General features: G+C 40.6%; 1 protein-coding gene across 2 annotated transcripts in view; it reads right to left on the reverse strand.

Annotated features, from left to right (window-relative positions):
* Positions 1-4,241: 4,241 nt before the first annotated feature.
* Positions 4,242-19,728, reverse strand: part of LOC124115314 — a 23,668-nt gene continuing 8,181 nt past the window's right edge. For both annotated transcript variants that reach the window (XM_046476244.2, XM_046476243.2), the window contains exons 2-5: positions 17,573-18,509; positions 16,981-17,057; positions 6,690-6,999; positions 4,242-5,757 (exon numbers count right to left, since the gene is read on the reverse strand). In XM_046476244.2, coding sequence (XP_046332200.2) covers positions 4,901-5,757; positions 6,690-6,999; positions 16,981-17,057; positions 17,573-18,509 — 2,181 coding nt within the window. In that variant the 3' untranslated portion in view covers positions 4,242-4,900. The remainder of the gene's footprint in view (positions 5,758-6,689; positions 7,000-16,980; positions 17,058-17,572; positions 18,510-19,728) is intronic.

Genomic DNA, 19,728 nt, shown 5'->3' on the forward strand with positions numbered 1-19,728 from the left:
TGATTCCCCACGCACAATGTGTGAAGCCCAGTTTGTGTGTCCTTCACAGTTATATTGCTGGAATATGGAGGACTGAGAACAACCATAGTCACTCACTCACTCACTCATATAAAAGAGGTTTGGCCACAAGTCTAGGTAATTTGTTTCATTCTTGTGTGCTTAGATTTTGATAGCCCTTATATACTCATCGACAAAAGAAACAAACCATAGAAACATATAGAGAAGTATGTACGTAGCAATATTCCAGCTATATGACGGAGAGAAGAGATGTTTCCAATGTGTACCAATTAATGACAAAGCACAATCAGTCAAGTGTTACAACAGTATTTTTATTCTTATCACGATATGCTGCACGATAGGCTGAGTATGTTCATTTGTGCATCGAACCAATCTAATATCTATTGAACATGAGTAATTCTTCATATATTTACCAACATGTATGGTATTCACGTTTCTTCTGTCGGAGAGTATATAGTAACACTCAAATCTACTGAAAATTGTCTCAGGTGACAGTTTTGGGCTGGTGCATGTGTTTTCGCCCAAATTTGATTTTTTTATACGAATTAAGTTATACATGTATTTTGGAATTGAAGTATTTTGATGGCTCACAACCTATTCTCTCTTTTGAAGATGAAGTGTTTTTGTTAGAATATTGTGTTTTAGATTTCTGATGTAACAAATCAGACAATCTGTCATACTTCAGACACCTGATTCTCACACATCATTCCGATAAAAGGGTTGATAATACCTGTTCTTTTGTTGGTGAATTGTGATTATTAGAGTTTATAATGGAGGGTTGACTATTTTTGGTATAAATAATTAGAACATTTAGATTTATGTATCTGATGAGTGCTTTGTTAGAACTATCATGTCTGATCAGTTAGGTTTACAATTAGAATAGATTTAGGTATCCAATTGGTGCTTTGTTAGAATTATCATGTCTGATCAGTTTGGTTTACAATAAGAATGCCATATTTTCTTGAGTATTGTGCGCACCCAAGCATAATGCACACCCCCCTCTAGCGGATTCAGTATTTTGGAAATTTCTTTTTTCGAAAATTATGTGCAGAAAAAAATACACCTTAGAGTCTAAGCCTCCAGTGAATTCCTGTAAACAAAAGGGTGATAAGAAACTTGGTCAGTACAAATTTGAAATTTAAGATAAAAAATCACCAGACATGTTAATTTACCATTCAAATTGTGTTTTTTGTTCTGCTAGGCATTGTTGTACACCCAGGGATTAGGATTACCTTGTGTATTTCCTCGTAAACTAAACTGGAAACAGTAATCAGCTGTGTTCTTGGAATCTACTGGTGATTCGGTTAAAACTTACCCAATGATATAACTTTAAAGGATTTTGATGCAAGGATCGGGAAAAATTGTAACTGAAATTATTTTTTGATCAGTAATAATATATTTCAATATCTTGTTATTTTAGTTGCAGCTTTTACTAAATATATATAAAATAATAATAACCCTAGGCGTTGCACTTCGGTGCAGCTGATCGCTATTACCGGTTATTTATTTTCACATGGAATAATTTGACCGGTCACCATTGAGGCTCCTGTGCATGTGATTGCGAGAACTACATGTTGACATAGAATCGCCAAACTACAACAAATATGACTTAACGAGTCACAGTATGGCATTCCCGATATATGTATCCATCCTCTGTCAACTAAAGTTTGTTTCAAGGCGTCAAAAGCGGTAATCTAGATTTAGCATTTTGATTGGCACATTAGGTTTGTATCATGCATCAAGTCATGGACCGAGATATTTTGATCTGCTACACTGTTGATATTCAGTGCCAATGTAAAATAGACCATTGCCATTTTATTTTACTATACATGTTCATCCTAGCCTACCCCTGTCCCTTGTGCCATTAGTCTTTAGGGCAGACCATTTAGTATTTGATGGGAGTTGTCGGGAGTTTTGTTTGAAACAGAATATTGCTACACTGCACTTCAAAACATATTGGGATGATGGGGTAGCCTAGTGGTTAAGGCGTTTGCTCTTCACGCTGAACACCCGGGTTCAATTCTCCACATGGGTACAATGTACGAAGCCCTTTGCTGCTGTTGTCACACCCCATGATATTGCTGGAATATGTTAAAGTGGTGTAAAACCACTCACTCACTCAGTGAAAACATACAGGAAGAGGTATACATGTTTTTTTTACCCATGTCACATTTTTTTCAGAATAACCCAGCATGTTATATTTTTGGGAATTATTTAAAAAACAAAACATCCCAGGTACCCCTCAGAATATCAAATAGTCAGCCCTTTACCATGGATTGACTGTACATGATAGCCAATTTGTTGATTGTTGGGTATGTACAATACTGTTATTTTGTTGATGAAATAAGTTTGTAAAATATGTTTTTGGTGTTGTTTTCATTCCTTGTTTCCCCTGGTGGTAGTATTGAATACAAGATTAGCCTTGGTGATGAGGGGCGGTCAGGTGGCCTAGTGGTTAAAGCGTTCGCTTTTCACGCCGAAGACCTGGGTTCGATTCCCGACATGGGTACAATGTGTGAAGCCTATTTCTGGTGTCCCCCGCCGTGATATTACTGGAATATTGCTAATGGCGGCGTTAAACTGTACTCACTCACTCACTCACTCACTCACTCACTCACTCACTCACTCACTCACTCACTCACTCACTCACTCACTCACTCACTCCTTGGTGATGATCCTTGAATGAGTGAGGATCAATCACTGAATTTTCTAGTCCAGACTCTATTAATTACACATCGCCCTCATATAGCTGGACTTTTACTGAGTTTGGCGTTAAACAACAAACAAACAAACATCCAAGTGGAGGCCTGTGCTTTCTTCCCACTATAAGTTGACATGCTTGGATACGACTGCAATACTGTTCAAAGTATCGATAAACAATATACTCACACAATTGAACGTTTATTTAAGTTATGCTCTGGAAATTAATCCTAACCTCATTTGAACGGAAGCCCAAACATGTTGCCTTGAAAACAAAATCTGTTTAAAAAAATTAATCCCTGAACAGCAAAAGTCACCATTTTCAGCAATTACAAGGTGCAAATACCTGGTTTCATAAATATATATGGAATGGTTTGTTTATTAATTATGATTCAGAAAAGAAACCTGTCAGACATAAAGATTTTGTTTGTGTGGATATAATTCATATAGCATGAAAAAGGATTCTTCCTGTCTTTTGTAAAAAATATTTAATGATACTGACATCCATCACGTATGTATATAGGTTATTGACTGTTACTGAATACCCAGAGGGGCGGTCGGGTAGCCTACTGGTTAAAGTGTTCACACGTCACGCCGAAGACCCGGGTTCGATTCCCAACGTGGGTACAATGTGTGAAGCCCATTTCTGGTGTCCCCCGCCGTGATTTTGCTGGAATATTGCTAAAAGCGGCGTAAAACCACACTCACTCACTCACTCACTCACTCACTCACTCACTCACTCACTCACTCACTCACTCACTCACTCCCCAGTACAATGGGTACATACAAAAAGCATACAGCAGAAACCAGGAAACAGGACAACAGTGGTAAATTAATGAGATCTGCAGTCACATGACCAATACTGATACATAGAGGATATCACAATCGTGTCATTTGATATGAAATATATCAACACAGATCGATTAAAGTTTAAGACACTGGCAAAGAGATTAGTGATGTCATTTGATTGTGACATCATGATATCCAATGTTGTCACAATGCAGTGATATCTCCCGTGGAAGCCATTTTTATATATATTTATATATATTTATGCCTGCATAAAGGTCACATGAATAGTCTTAAACTTCATATCAGTCTACGGGGCGGTCGGGTAGCCCAGTGGTTAAAGCGTTCGCTCGTCACGCCGAAGACCCGGGTTCGATTCCCGACATGGGTACAATATGTGAAGCCCATTTCTGGTGTCCCCCGCCGTGATATTGCTGGAATATTGCTAAAAGCGGCGTAAAACCATACTCACTCACTCACTCCTATCAGTCTACACTTTCAGCAGGGTATTCCCCATTTTCTTCATTTTCCCGCGTTTTAATGTCCTCGCTTTGAGAATGCGAAATGTGATATCTGAAACTGGCCCATAAGAGAGATAAGCACTCACTTTGATGACATCTAGTTCAACCGCCAGAGGAAGGCAGAGAGTAACACACAAACATGGTGTCCTGCTATGTCTGCAGTAATATTTGTGTTAGTACATTCGTCAAAGAATAACACAAAACAATATACTTCAGTATCTTTTAAATGTTTTTATCACAGATAGAATCAAACCATTATCGAAGTGACCGATTGTCATGAAATCTCATAATACACATTTCTATACAAAATTACATGATAGTTTCTTAAAGAACTTCATCCATCATGGGTCTTAAAATAAACAAAATTCAGATTTTGTTGGGTACAGGGTATTCATGGTCAAGTACCCTATTGATGTTTCATACACTTTTCTGGATTTCGAGTTATTTTGCAATTCATCGTTCTCATTTGGAGTCAAGCGGACTGTAGATGACACTTGTTTGTTAGAAACCCGGACAGAGGCATCTGTTCAATGAGATTTTGTAAGTCACATTGGAACAACTCTTGTTCACCACACATCTATATCCACAATCATTGTTTATTGCGATGTTAAATGTGTTTTGTCTGCAGGAATATTGAAAAGTGTAGCATTAAAAAAGAGACAAAACATACAAAACTGAGATTTAGTTATGTCAGTAGCAGGGGTCCAGGAAAATTTAAAATCCCAATCGGACATTTGCATTTAGGCCACGCCCCCTTCAAATAGCGTATGTCCGGACAGAAAAATTTAAATGTCCGGTAAGCAATATTTCAAACCGGACATTTGAAATTCCCAATCGGACATGTTCGGTGCTTATGACGGTTTCCGGACCCCTGGTCAGTAGCAAAGGTTGCAAGTTCCACAGGAGGCCTTCTTTGGAATACCTTCTGGCAAACTTCGTCCATTGCCCCGAACAAGAACAGTTCTTCGGTAAACTTTGTCCCCCCCACATTTTTCCGTCAGGCCCTTGATGTCGACATCCTCAGTGTACAGGAATTCCACATGGAACTTGTTCACAGATGTCATTGTGAACGTCTTCTGGACAACCTCTTGGATGGTGTATGATGGAGAGGCTGGCCTGGCCATTGGTGTTTCGGTGGAAGAGGGTTCCTCTGATGCAGGATGAGAATCGTCTCTACTCACAGAGTTCTCATCAGAATTGGGGGAAACGGGCATCTCATTTCTTCTGTGTGGGACGTTTTCTGTGACAGTGAAAAACGGGTTTGTCTGCAAGTCTAGTTCGATCAGTCTTTCTTCACAGAACTTATCATCATCTGATCCTGTCTTAGTGAGAACTACTGTGACATAATGTACTTTATAGTGACAAAAGAAGTCAGCAAAATACATTCTGATGTCTGATGTGAACAGTTCCTCTGCTGGGACGAAAAGTCGAATTTCGCCAAAGTAAGAGAAGTTTGGTGGCCGTTGGGGAGGATTTGTTTCCCTTGTGTCAAATGACCCACTGAAGAAGAGGCCACTGATCTTGTTGTTGATCGCAGAATATGGGTCGCCATTGTTGTCCTTCAGGTATTTCTCCATCACACCATTCTTGTTATACATGATGCCATTAAAGTAGGATATTGGTTTATTTCGATACATCTGTGTGATGGGATATTTCTTGGGAGTTAGGGCGTGGTTCCGACAGTATGTTTCTGCCTTCTCCTGGAGTTTTGCAAGATCTTCTTTGGACATGTCTGTTGAGAACAAGATATCATTTACAATCTTGCTCTTGAACTTCTGTCCAGACATTTGCAAGTATAATGTCATAGACACAGGTGGGGTGCTATGGATGAAATAGGCTTCAAATCTAATTTGACATTTGTTTATGTTAATAGTCTAAAATGGTGAAGCTGACTTTAAGGAAGGGCGGGGGCGGGGGACAGCTTTTTGGTTAAAGGATTCCATACAGTGTGTGAAGTCCATTTTTGGTGTTCCTCACAGTGATAAGGCTGGAATATTGCTTAAAGTGGCAGAGTACCATACTCACTTACTCTCTTTCTGATGGGACCGCCTGCGTGGTCTAGTGGTAGAGCGTCCGCCAGAGAGCGGAAGGTCCGGGGTTCGATCCCCGGCCGCGTCATACCAAAAGACGTTAAAAGATGGTACTTGTTGTTACCCTGTCTGGCCCTCGGCATTAAGGGGATAAAACAAGGACTGGTCGGCTCGGAGTCAGTATACTGTGTCTGAGTGGGGTATTCATGTTAAACTGCGGCATGGTATCTCAGTGAGCTAGCACTATAAATCGGCATATGTCCGGACTAGTACAAGTAGCCACACACAAACACACACACACACACACACGTGCATGCACGTCGCTATATAAGTGCAATAATCTTGGACGCAACGTTAAACCCCATTTCACCTCACTCTCTCTGATGGACAAGCAGATGCAGCTTTGTGGACAGAACTACAGGATAGGCCTGTGTTCATGGAACTCTGCCTGTTGCTTCCCATAAATGTCATGTTGGTCATAACTTTCACCTTTTAACACGATATTATATCCTTGATTCATGGTGATATTGTAATGCCAACCCCGATTTTGTTGGACCCTAAGTATTCATTAGGATTATACCATCCAGATTAATTATACAGGGTGTGGAAGAAAAGAATTGCTGACATGACTTACAGGTCTTGATGGGGATGATGTTTGAGCTTCCACAGGGGGTGTTTTGTTGGCAGACTGGAGACAGTTGTCTGAATGTGTGACCTTTGTTATTTGTTAGCCCGATAGCTCTGACCTTGTAGTTGGTCCTGGACCGACAGACAGGCAGGAGTGGGATGCCGGCACTGACCGGGGCAGACGACATCACAACGTACTCCTTCTGACTTCTCTCACAGAACACAACACACAGACCTGCCTCGCTGTCAGAAGGTCCTGTAGGCTTGAGGCTGTAGTCCAGTGGTGGCTTGTGCTCAACCTCCATCTCGAGAACTTCCTAAATGTGTCAGAATAATAATTGTTTCAATTTCAAGCTTTCCTCATGTTCTAGGCCTGGATTCTTCTTAGTCAACTCCTTTATTCAACACTCAAACTACAAAGACATGTCCTGTGTACTTGACAAACAGATGCTGCGTAAAGTGGAAGTTCAGTTTACTCTACTGTTTAAGACACAGACACAGACAACACAGACATAGACAACACAGACAGACACAGACAACACAGACACAGACAGGCAGACAAACACAGACACAGACAGGCAGACAAACACAGACACAGACAGGCAGACAAACACAGACACAGACTGACTGACATACACACACACACAGACAGGCAGACAGACAGACAGTCAGGCAGACACACACAGACAGGCAGACAGACAGACACACACAGACAGACAGACACATACACAGACACACACAGAGAGATGCACAGACACAATCACAGACAGACAGACACACTGGACAAAAATATCATCCATTCCAAACAATCCAAAACTTGAAATGGAAATATGACCATTCCAAAATTTGTCAAGGTCATATTTCCAAGCTTGGATTTGTTTGGATTTTTTTGGATTTGTTTGGATACAACAGGTCATAATCATATCTGTTAAATGTTGTAAAACTTTTGGTCTTATGTGAGATTAGTAATGACATGAAAGTAAATAATTAAGAGTATTTTGGCACTATTTACCACGAAAAGACCAAATCTTGAGCAAATTTAACTAAAAGAATTTCTGTCATTTAAAGTGGCTACTCTTTATATTTAATTTCTTATCTTCCTTGTCTATAATTTATATGACATTGACTATGAACATTGAACAATTAAACAAATATTTTGTTTTCCCATACCGACTTACGGTTGTCTTAGAATAAAGACCGTTTCGAGAATAGAGGGCCTCATTATTATAATTTGAACTAATATACATATGTACGTAATAGTACTAGGTATAAATGAATTTTGATAAGTGTTCGTACAAGAATATGAACTTCGAATTATCTCGGAATTATGCGCAACACATAGGGCTGGAAATTTTATAATTGGTCTGGAACTATCTGACGGTAATTCAAAACAGGGAACAAGATTTTGTCAAATGAATCATTGAGCCAGGAATCCAACGATTTAAATGCTGACAAAATGAATAAACATCTGGAACAGAGTAGACTGTTCATGTGGACAATTATATGCTACGTCTATTGCCAATGAAGTTTATCACCCCATGTTATAGCATTTGTTTCATATAAAAGATAGAAACCAAATAAATGGGACAATTAGTTGTTATGAATTAGCTTTCCCTCTGTGACATATCCCGCAACTAAATGTGAATATGTTTATCAAATAATAAATTACAGTAATTAACCTAGTGCCCTTATTAATACATAATTTAATTACGTATTGGGGTACAATATATAATACACATATACACCGAATGATTTCTTATTTTGTCAATTTAATCATAATCCAAATAATACAAATCTAACATGTGAAAGTAGTGACTAACTTTATGATCAAGGGTATAAATACTCAATTGTATCTATTAATCCTAATAGTATAACAATAAATCCTGTGTATTTGCTGAGCATATTTAGATACATCCGGATCTATGACCGCAGCCATATAATCAATCAAGGAAAGTATATTAGATTGAATTACCAAAATAAAAAAATAAAAAAATTCTGTTATCCACGTAAGCCTAAGCCTGGGAGAAATAAAATTCTGTTCTGTTCTGAAGACGCCGTCATGATTAGTTGACGCCAGTCTAGACTGTCCAATCAACGTGAATATACAAACCGTGATGTTACTTGACCAGTTGATGACACCTGTCAAACTCAAAGTGCCCCTGGTCCTCCACCAACCATGTGTAATACTTTAGCGTACTTGATTGTTTAATTTGCAGTTATATCACTGTTAGGCTGAGTGTTGAGAGAATACATTTTGTTGTTTTTGTTAACGATCGTTTCCGTTTTCAACGTGGTAACTGTAGTGTATTGGCCTAAGTATTTCTTCAGTAACTAATACGTACAGATAATGAGATGCCTTTTTGGTGAATCCTGTTTACTTGGGAACCCACAATGACAAGCAGACGTCGCCAGTGACGTCACTTCGACATGTGACGTCACATCCGAATTGGCAGTGCGCGAAGGTGCACATGCACCATGTAAACAACACAACACTACACTCTTCCCTGTTTAGAATATACAACACAACCGCAAACAAGTTTAAGCAACACTAGGAGGAAGAAATGCGAAAAAGTCACAAATGCGAGAATGCGAGAATGCGAAAAAGTCACAATGCGAGAAAGTCACAAATCAAGTCTTTTAGGAGGTTGGCAAAGTCGTTGTGAACGTCGCATCATCATGGATGGTGCCGGTGTGGTGTTGGGGAAAGACATCTCACTTGATGGTGCATCGTCGTTTGGAGTCGTTGTTGTCTCAGTGGTGGATGGTGGTGTTGCAGGCGTTGCAGGTCTGTGATGTCTCAGGAAAAGTAGACTTTGTAGTCTGCATTTCTCTTCTGTGAAGGATGTCTTCACTACCTCAATCATTGTTAGGAGCCACAATGATGTGATCAATATGCACATGACTTGGGTGATTGTCAATGTCCACAATGTAAGCAAGGGGGCCGATTCTCTGCAATATGGAACCATAGACCCACTTGTTTGGACCTCTTAATCTTCTGACGGCTACTCTTTGTCCAGGTTCAAACTGTCTCAAGGTAGGGTTTCCACCATCATGTGTTATCTTCTGGCCTATTTGTTTCTTTGTAACATGTTGTCTTAGATTTGGCTGGAGCAAGTCAAGTCTTGTTCTGATTTTTCTCTTCATTAGCAGTTCTGACGGAGTTCTTCCAGTGACTGTGTGAGGAGTAGTTCTGTACACAATCAACATATTTGCTAACTGTCTCTGGGGATCAGATTCTTCTGAAGTTTTGAGGTGCATCTTCAATACCTGAACAAATCTCTCCGCTGCACCGTTGGTTGCTGGGTGATACGGAGCACTGCGCTGGTGATTAATTCCATTCATCTTCATGAAGGTGTTGAATTCTTCTGAGGTGAATTGTGGGCCGTTGTCAGATACTAACTGTTCTGGTGTGCCATGTGTAGCAAAGATATGTCGCAGAGTTTCAACTGTCTTGCTTGTGGTTGTTGAATTCATCAGGTACACTTCTGGCCATTTGGAATAGGCATTGATTAGAATGAAGTAATTTCGTCCTTTGTATTTGGCAAAATCAATGTGAACTCTTTCCCAGGGTTGTGATGGCCATGGCCATTCATGCAGTGGTGCGGATTTGGGCATGTTTCTCACAGATGTACAATTTTCACAGGATTTAACAGTCTTCTCGATGTCTGAATCAAGTGACGGCCACCAAACATAACTTCTTGATACTCCTTTCATCCTGACAATGCCAATGTGCTCAGAATGAAGTTCTTCGAGTACTCTCAGCTGAAGTGAGGATGGTATGATCACGCGGAGTCCACATAGTACAACACCTTGTTCTACTGACAGTTCATTTCTTCTTGCAAAGAATGGCAATAGGTCTGGATTGGTCACACTTGCAGGCCATCCATTCAGTGTGAAAGCATAGACTCGCGATAGAGTTGGGTCCTTCCTGGTTGCACTTTTAATGATTTTGGCTGTGACTGGTAGGGTATCAAGGTGGGAAAAGTTGAATACAACGTCTTCTTCATCTTGAATGTTTTCTTCTTGTAGTGGTAATCGAGAAAGCATATCCGCATTGAAATGTTGATCAGTGGTTCTAAATTCAATGTCGTATTGGTAAGCTGCTAGGATTAATGCCCATCTCTGCATGCGAGCTGCTGCCAGAGTTGGTACACCTTTCTTGGGTCCCAGAATTGAGAGAAGAGGCTTGTGATCTGTCACTAAGGTAAATGAGTGGCCATAGAGATATTCTTTGAATTTCTTCACTCCATATATCAGGGAAAGTGCTTTCTTCTCAATCTGGGCATAATTTCTTCCGCTGTTTGACAGTGTTCTTGATGTGAATGCAATTGGTTGTTCAGTTCCATCGTCCATAATGTGTGAGATAACCGCACCTAGTCCATAATTGGATGCGTCGCATGCCAACTTGATTTTCCTCTTGGGGTCATAATGTGTCAACACTTCAGCTGAAGACAAGGCTTGTTTTGCTCGGTTCCTGACATTGTGGTGTCCAGATCCACTCAGTGTTTTCCTTTAGCAGATTGTTGAGTGGATGAATCATCGTCGATAGGTTGGAGATAAAATGTGCATAGTATTGCAGCATTCCGAGGAATGATCTGAGCTGGGTTCTGTTTGTTGGTTCCGGAGCTCGGGTAATAGCTTCAACCTTCTCTTGAACTGTATACAATCCATTTCGATCGATCACATGACCCAAATACTCAATTTTGGGTTGTGCAAACTGGCATTTTCTTTTGCAAACCCTAATTCCAAAGTGTTCTAATCTCTGAAGGACTTGGTCAAGAAGTTGAACATGTTCTGTTGTCTTCCCTCCTACTTCTATGTCATCTTGAAAGGAGACAGTTCTAGGTGTACCTTGCAAGATATGTTCCATGATTTGTTGAAATATTGCTCGACAACTAGCGATGCCAAAGGGCAGTCGATTGTAACAGTAAAGTCCTTTGTGGGTGTTGATTACAAGCAACTTCTTGGTTTCTTCACTTATCAGGACTTGGTGATATGCTTTTGTCAGATCAATTTTCGAGAAGATTTCACTGCCTGCTAGAGTTGCAAACAAATCCGCCGCTTTTGGGAGGGGGTACTTTTCGACTTCAATCCACTGGTTTAAGGTAACTTTATAGTCCCCACAGATTCTCACATCGTTTGATTTCTTAGGAACGACAACAATGGGTGTTGCCCAATCACTTGAGTTGACTTTTGAAATCACTCCATCTTTCTCCAACTTGTCTAGCTCTTTCTCCACTTTCTCTCTCAGGGCATATGGCACTGGTCTTGCTTTCATGAATATTGGCCTGGCATTGGGTTTCAGTGTGATTTTAGCTTCATTTCCTTTCACTGTTCCTAATCCATCAGCAAAAATGCTTGCATGGTTCTTTAACACTGTTGCAACTTCACTTTTTACATCAGAGTTGGTGTTGAAATTCACTGTGAACAGACTGTTCATGTCTAGATTTAGCTTGGATTTTGCTGGTGTCCTGGCCACATCAGCCACTAGGATAGGTAACTTGGTGCCATTGTATTCTACGTCCACTTCAGCCCGACCAATCAAAGGTATGGATTGACCCAAGTAAGTTTTCAGTACTGTCATAGGTTCAGAAAGTTCTACTTCAGACAGTTTTTCTGTGTACACCGAATAAGGAATGATTGTGGTTGCTGAACCCATGTCAATTTCCATGGAGATCGGTTGTCTGTTTACACTGATAACAACTTTCACCGCTTCGCGCTTCCCGACTTTCTTTTCACTGTTGTGAAAAAGTCCCAGTGTAACGTTATCACTGATATAATCATCTATTTATTCGTTTCCGTATCCATTTGGGATCGGGTTTTCTTCAACAAACTTCATTGAACTGGCTGACTTTGATCTACATTGCGATTGCAAATGGCCAATTTTTGAACAATTATTGCATCTAAAGTTCTTGTACCAACAATCTTCTGATCTATGATTAGTTTTGCCGCAGCGGTAACACTTCTGATTCTGTGACCTTACATTTGTGTCATTCAGGGGTGAAGGACGCGATCCTTGCTTCCTATTGGTTGACCTTTGCTGTGTGACCTTATTGATTTGAATTCCACCGATCTGTTCTTGAACAGTTTTCAAGTCATGTGCATTTTTGTCGGCTAATTCCATAGCAATGGCAATGTCTTGAACTTTCTTAAGGTTAAGATCAACTTCTGACAATAATTTGCGTTGAATAGCTTCATTTTGTAACCCACAGACTAGTCTATCACGCAAGGCCTGCTCTAAGAAATTTCCAAAATGACATTTGTTTGCAAGACGCTGTAATTCTGCCAAATAATCACAAACACTCTCCCCCTCTTGTTGATTTCATCTATAGAATCGGAACCGTTCAGCAATTGTCATAGTTTTGGGGGATAGATGCGCAGACAAGGTCGCAACAATTTCCTCATACGAAAGTGAATTAAGTTTTACAGGTACAATGAGAGATTTCAACAACGTGAAAGTTTTAGGACCAATTGAAGCCAGTAGTGCCAATGTTTTACTGGTGTCAGGAATACCATTAGCATTACATATTTGCTCAAAACGTTCAATGTATGTTTTAAAGTCACATTTACTGTCATCAAATTCTTCCAAACGCCCAAACATAGACATGTTTGATAATTGACTATAGATCAATGTACTTTAGGCAATGTCGCAAGGCTGAGATAATATTGAAATGATCCCACCTTATTCGTCCAAGAACATTTTCTTGTGACTGTCTTATTCTTCAAAGTTTTTATCTTGTCGCCAGATTGTAGTGTATTGGCCTAAGTATTTCTTCAGTAACTAATACGTACAGATAACGAGATGCCTTTTTGGTTAATCCTGTTTACTTGGGAACCCACGATGACAATGACAAGCAGACGTCGCCAGTGACGTCACTTCGACATGTGACGTCACATCCGAATTGGCAGTGCGCGAAGGTGCACGTGCACCATGTAAACAACACAACAGTAACCTTACAAGTGACTAACTTTTTTATCATGATGAAATGAAACATATTAAAATAATCAGAGGGACTGACGATCGCCTTTTTCGCATAAATGTCATGCTCGCATTAATTTCATAATTTACTGAAGATAGATTTGAACATTTCTGAGCAACTATCATGTTTAGGTAGGGGAAGTAATCTTGTCTCCGCTTGCAATTTGTTACAATCGGGCGAGCAGTTCCGAGATCGCAGCTTGACTGTTACGGCCGAAAGACGGCATCCATCTTGTTCACGCTCCGCTGATCACGGGGCCTCATTTGTCTGTATTCTGCTTATTAGCCGGGATGCGCATGAAACACGGGTGTCAAAACGAATATATTTACCAATTATTTGTACGGTCAATTAGCCAGTTCAAGAGACAATGCCCTGGTTCTACCACCTTTAGGTGTAATTACGTCGCATGCCCCTGGTTCACGGTTTGTCTGATCTCCAGTCATAACACCACGATGTTTATTTACCTGGAGCCTCCGACAGCTGTGTACATGTACGTACATGGCAATAAATGGTTTGACAGTTGTTTGACAGTTGTTTGACGGAATCAATCAACAATTATTGACAGTGATGTAATTAAAATTTGTCACTATTCACAACTCCTATTTTGATTTTTCTATTGTTCAGCTGTATTTTCGACCAGTTTTAGATGTATAAAAAATCTTCTCTAGTATTTAAAAAACAAAACCTAAAAACATTATATAAGAACAATTGTGTTTTTAAACCGTAAGTTTTCTATTAAAACAACCATGCAAGTAAGATTTCAGCCATAATATTACTTTAGTCACTCCACAGATTACACATCTTATATGCTGCAAACGCAGCGAATGTAATGCTACTACGCCACAGCTGCCTCGGTAATTAAGGGCTGGAATGTTTTTGTGAAGGCAGTTAGAGCAGACGAATTTCCCTCCTCGCTGTATAATGACGGTCGCTAACCATATATATGTATTTTTCGTGTTTTTGGCTTGGTTTAGTGAAAACAAATGTTCAATTGTGAAAGCAAACCCTTTTCCCCTGAACGTTAAAAGACAGGAGACTTTGTTTTTGTCTGAAATATCAACGTTGAAGTCGTTTATATATTCGGAAATCCATATTATGGTTAATATTTATAATATAATACGGACAATGGTAAAATTCATTATCACAGTTTAAGTGCTATTCACAAATGTATGTAAATCTACTTCGTGATGAATGAAGCATGGCAATAAATGTATGCATCTGATTCTTCATCTGTTATGTATTCTTTGATGAGAATGAGTTTTGATAGTGATGATCACTCTCACAGATTATTTGATAAGAGGATAGGATTTTAACTGGAGAATAGTTATGAAAAATATATACATAAGTATAGGCGGTCTGTGCACATGTGGTGAAACTGATACCTCATTGATTTGATAATCGGGACTTGGAAATCATAGTCTGTCATTAAATTGATTTTAAAATATATGGTTTTGACTGTAGTACGTCCTGACATCATAATATTATGTTGTAAACAACTTATCTTATCTTATGTTAAGTAAAACAATTATTGATAACTTCCTGAATTCCAATTGTTCAATGAACAGAATTATTCACAGCTCTGGCGTGAGACAACAATAAATTAGATGTTACCAAAGATTGTCCATTTTATGATCTTAGGCACATGTCGGCGCACTTACATGTGAGCCGTCTGTTTTGTAATTAAATGGCAGCTGCCATCCAGCCAAATACTTAATCTTGAGACCTATTAGTGTCTTGTTGAGTCAAGTGCGGGTCTCTCTCTCACCTTAGGGAGAATGCGACTGTAAAAGCCCCTCGCTAGACAGACAAGTAGTGAATGTTTGAGATAAATTTAATATTTATTATATATAGTTTAAACTCAATAAATAATTCATAGTCTTTTTATTGTTCAAATTACTAATCAAACATATTTTAACTTGTTCCTTCTAACCATATTTCCAAACAATTCCAAACAATTCCAAACCATTCCAAATCATTCCAAACATTTCCTGTGTTGGAAATATGTTTGGAAATGTTGCCAATCCAATTTTGGATTTTCTGGAAAGATCGATCCTTCCAAGCTTTGGAAGTTTGGAATGAGCGATTTTTCCAAAGCAATCCAACGTTCATTCCAAATTGGAATGGACGCTCCTTGGTCCTGTGACAGTTGGACAGACACAGACAGACAGACACAGACAGACAGACCTACACAGACATACACACACAGACAACACAGACAGACACAGACACAGACAGACAGACAAACACAGACACAGATAGGCAGACAAACACAGACACAGACAGACACACAGGCAGACAGACAGATAGACAGGCAGGCAGACACAGACAGACAGACATACACACACAGACAGGCAGTCACACAGACAGATGCACAGACACAATCAAAGACACAGACAGACAGGCAGACACACACACATGCCAACAGACAGATGCACAGACAGACACAGACAGATGCACAGACAGACACAGACAGATGCACAGACACACACAGACAGACAGACAGATGCACAGACAGGCAGACACACACGCATGCCAACAGACAGATGCACAGACACACACAGACAGACTGATGCACAGACAGACAGCCAGACACAGGCAGACACACACACATGCCAACAGACAGATGCACATACACACACAGACAGACATATGCACAGACAGCCAGACACAGGCAGACACACACACATGCCAACAGACAGATGCACAGACACACACAGACAGACAGATGCACAGACAGGCAGACACACACACATGCCAACAGACAGATGCACAGACACACACAGACAGGCAGATGCACAGACAGACAGGCAGACAGATGCACAGACAGACAGACACAGGCAGACACACACACATGCCAACACAAAGATGCACAGACACACACAGACAGACAGATGCACACACAGACAGACACACACACATGCCAACAGACAGATGCACAGACACACACAGACAGATGCACAGACAGACAGACACACACACATGCCAACAGACAGATGCACAGACACACACAGACAGACAGATGCACAGACAGACAGACACACACATGCCAACAGACAGATGCACAGACAGACAGACACACACATGCCAACAGACAGATGCACAGACACACACAGACAGACAGATGCACAGACACACACAGACAGACAGATGCTTAGACAGACACCGACAGACAGACAGACAGACAGACGCACTATGATACTGCAGTTCTCTTCTATTTAAAGCCAACTGATCCACTCCATTCAGACATCAGAAGACCCTGTACATGTAAGATACTGATACTGGTTGATGTGGGGTATAAGAATGTGTAGGAAGGTGTACCTGTGATTTCAGCAAGTCTTTCATAGTCAAAAAGCCGAAATGATTCCCTCCAGCAAGGTCAAGAACACGTACCCTCTCTGTCACAAATGAAACATAAAAATCATGTGAGTCTATCATCTCTCAGAATGCGGAAACACCACAACTGTCGCACAAGAGGGAGTGAGTTCAAGTTGATTTTACATGACATTATAATTCTATGAATTGTTTGATAGGCATTTCTTAGAAGTTGATGGATGACAAACTATACAAAACTTTATCGATAACAACTTCCTTATTATACTGTAGTCCATCAATACTTGTAATTCATTTTTAAGAAATACACCTTGCAACAATCTAATTATAGTGGCAAGCGATTTCTTTTGTTTTCAAAGGCATAAAGCATAATTAATATTTTCAAGTATTTTCAAGCACAATTTTTTTCAAAGAATCCACCCAACCCCCCCCTCCCCCAGAATATCAAAATAAGATGTTGTTTTGTGTTTTTTTAAAACTTTTCAGGGAGTGTTAAGTTATTATCATCAGTTTATCGTATAAACGGGAATAACATATAGAATACAGTTTCTACCTTGAATATAAAACAGTTTTGACAAACCTTCTGGTTCACCTGATTGTGGAATTGAAATCCTCTCAAATGCCTCCACAGTGTATGATGCCACCATTGGGTCTGTGACGGCGCCGGTAGCTGGGTTGTCTTTCAGGTCTGTGATGGCGCCGGTAGCTGGGTTGTCTTTGAGGTCTATGATGGCGCAGGTAGCTGGGCTGTCTTTCAGGTCTATGACGGCGCCGGTAGCTGGGTTGTCTTTCAGGTCTATGATGGCGCAGGTAGCTGGGCTGTCTTTCAGGTCTATGACGGCGCCGGTAGCTGGGTTGTCTTTCAGGTCTATGACGGCGCAGGTAGCTGGGTTGTCTTTCAGGTCTATGATGGCGCAGGTAGCTGGGTTGTCTTTCAGGTCTGTGACGGCGCCGGTAGCTGGGTTGTCTTTCAGGTCTATGACGGCGCTGGTAGCTGGGTTGTCTTTCAGGTCTATGATGGCGCAGGTAGCTGGGTTGTCTTTCAGGTCTATGACGGCGCCGGTAGCTGGGTTGTCTTTCAGGTCTATGATGGCGCAGGTAGCTGGGTTGTCTTTCAGGTCTATGATGGCGCAGGTAGCTGGGTTGTCTTTCAGGTCTATGATGGCGCCGGTAGCTTGGTTGTCTTTCAGGTCTATGATGGCGCAGGTAGCTGGGTTGTCTTTCAGGTCTATGATGGCGCCGGTAGCTGGGTTGTCTTTCAGGTCTGTGACGGCGCCGGTAGCTGGGCTGTCTTTCAGGCCCCACACCAGGACGGTGTACAGCTGGGAGTTTGTGAACCCCGACCACACGAAGTTGTGGGACTCACATCTCTCCAGGAACAGAATACGTTCCAGATAGCCCAACTGGTTGGTAACGGCAACAAGAACACGGGACATGTCGCCCCATTTTATGTCCAGCTTCAGCACTGCAGGGGAGGTTTCACTGGTTTTAAATGAAATTACTGACGCGTGGTAGCTCTGAAAATATAAACGACTGAATGAATAATCTTGTTATATACAAATTTGTATGACATTAATATTAAAATGAAATAAGTGAACGTTGATATATGTTTCTGTAAAAGTTCCAAAGAAGATATCGTCCATATATCTCTGAAGTGGGGATGGTCTCTGTGGTCAAGTTGATAGAGTTTCTGCCCTAACAGTGAAAGGTCAGGGGTCGATCCCTGGCCATATCATACCAACAGATGTTAAAAGATAGCCTAGTGGTTAAAGTGTTCGCTCGTCACGCCGAAGACCCGGGTTGGTTCCCGACATGGGTACAATATGTGAAGCCCGGTGTCCCCTGCCGTGATATTGCTGGAATATTGCTAAAAGCGGCGTAAAACCATACTCGCTCACTCAGTGGGCTGATGCTATTACATTTGACCACTTTCCAAATGGCATTAGGTATTCATAGCTTTTGACTTTGGAGCCGTGCAATTTACACATGTCTTGGGGTATACAAAGTATGTGATCTCGACTACCAGTTGTCAGACTGTGGAACCCATGGTGGCTGAGTTGGTCAGATTGCTGATTTTGTGTACTGGCAATAAGGTGCCTCACTTTGTGAGCGTGAGCTCCAAAAAGTACGAGAATCTGTACTTTACTGAGAAAGTTATCACAGATATAACATTCGTTACATTTGACCACTTTCTATATGGCATTGTGTGCTCAGTACAATTCTATTTGGGTTTCAATAAATGTGCATTACATACAGTTTACTCATTACAAAGAGGCAGGTATACATATCTAAACTGTTTAGCATGAAGGGTACCTCATTGTCATTAGATATTATCATTAGGGTTCATTCGCAAGAGACCCGTGAAGATCCAGGGTAGAATACCGTATTTTCTTGAGTATAGTGCGCACCCATGTATAATGCGCACTCCCCTAGCGGGTTCAATGTTTTGGGAAAAAAGAAATTTGAATATTATGCGCAGAAAAAAATTACACCGTACCCCTTCAGCGAAGTCTGGCAATCGAACGGTCGATGAGAAACTTGGTCAGTACAAATTCGAAATTTGAGATAAAAAATCATCCTAAATTGTTTTTTTTGTTCAGCTAGGCATTGTTTTATATCTAACTAAGCCGGACACAGCAATCAGCTGTACACACATTTTCTTGGAATCTACCGGTGATTCGGTCAAGACACACCCAATGATATAACTTTACAGTATTTTAATGCAAGGATCGGCAA

This window comes from Haliotis rufescens, unplaced genomic scaffold, assembly GCF_023055435.1.
Source record: "Haliotis rufescens isolate VD_foot unplaced genomic scaffold, xgHalRufe1.0.p SCAF_5, whole genome shotgun sequence".
NCBI lineage: Eukaryota > Metazoa > Mollusca > Gastropoda > Lepetellida > Haliotidae > Haliotis > Haliotis rufescens.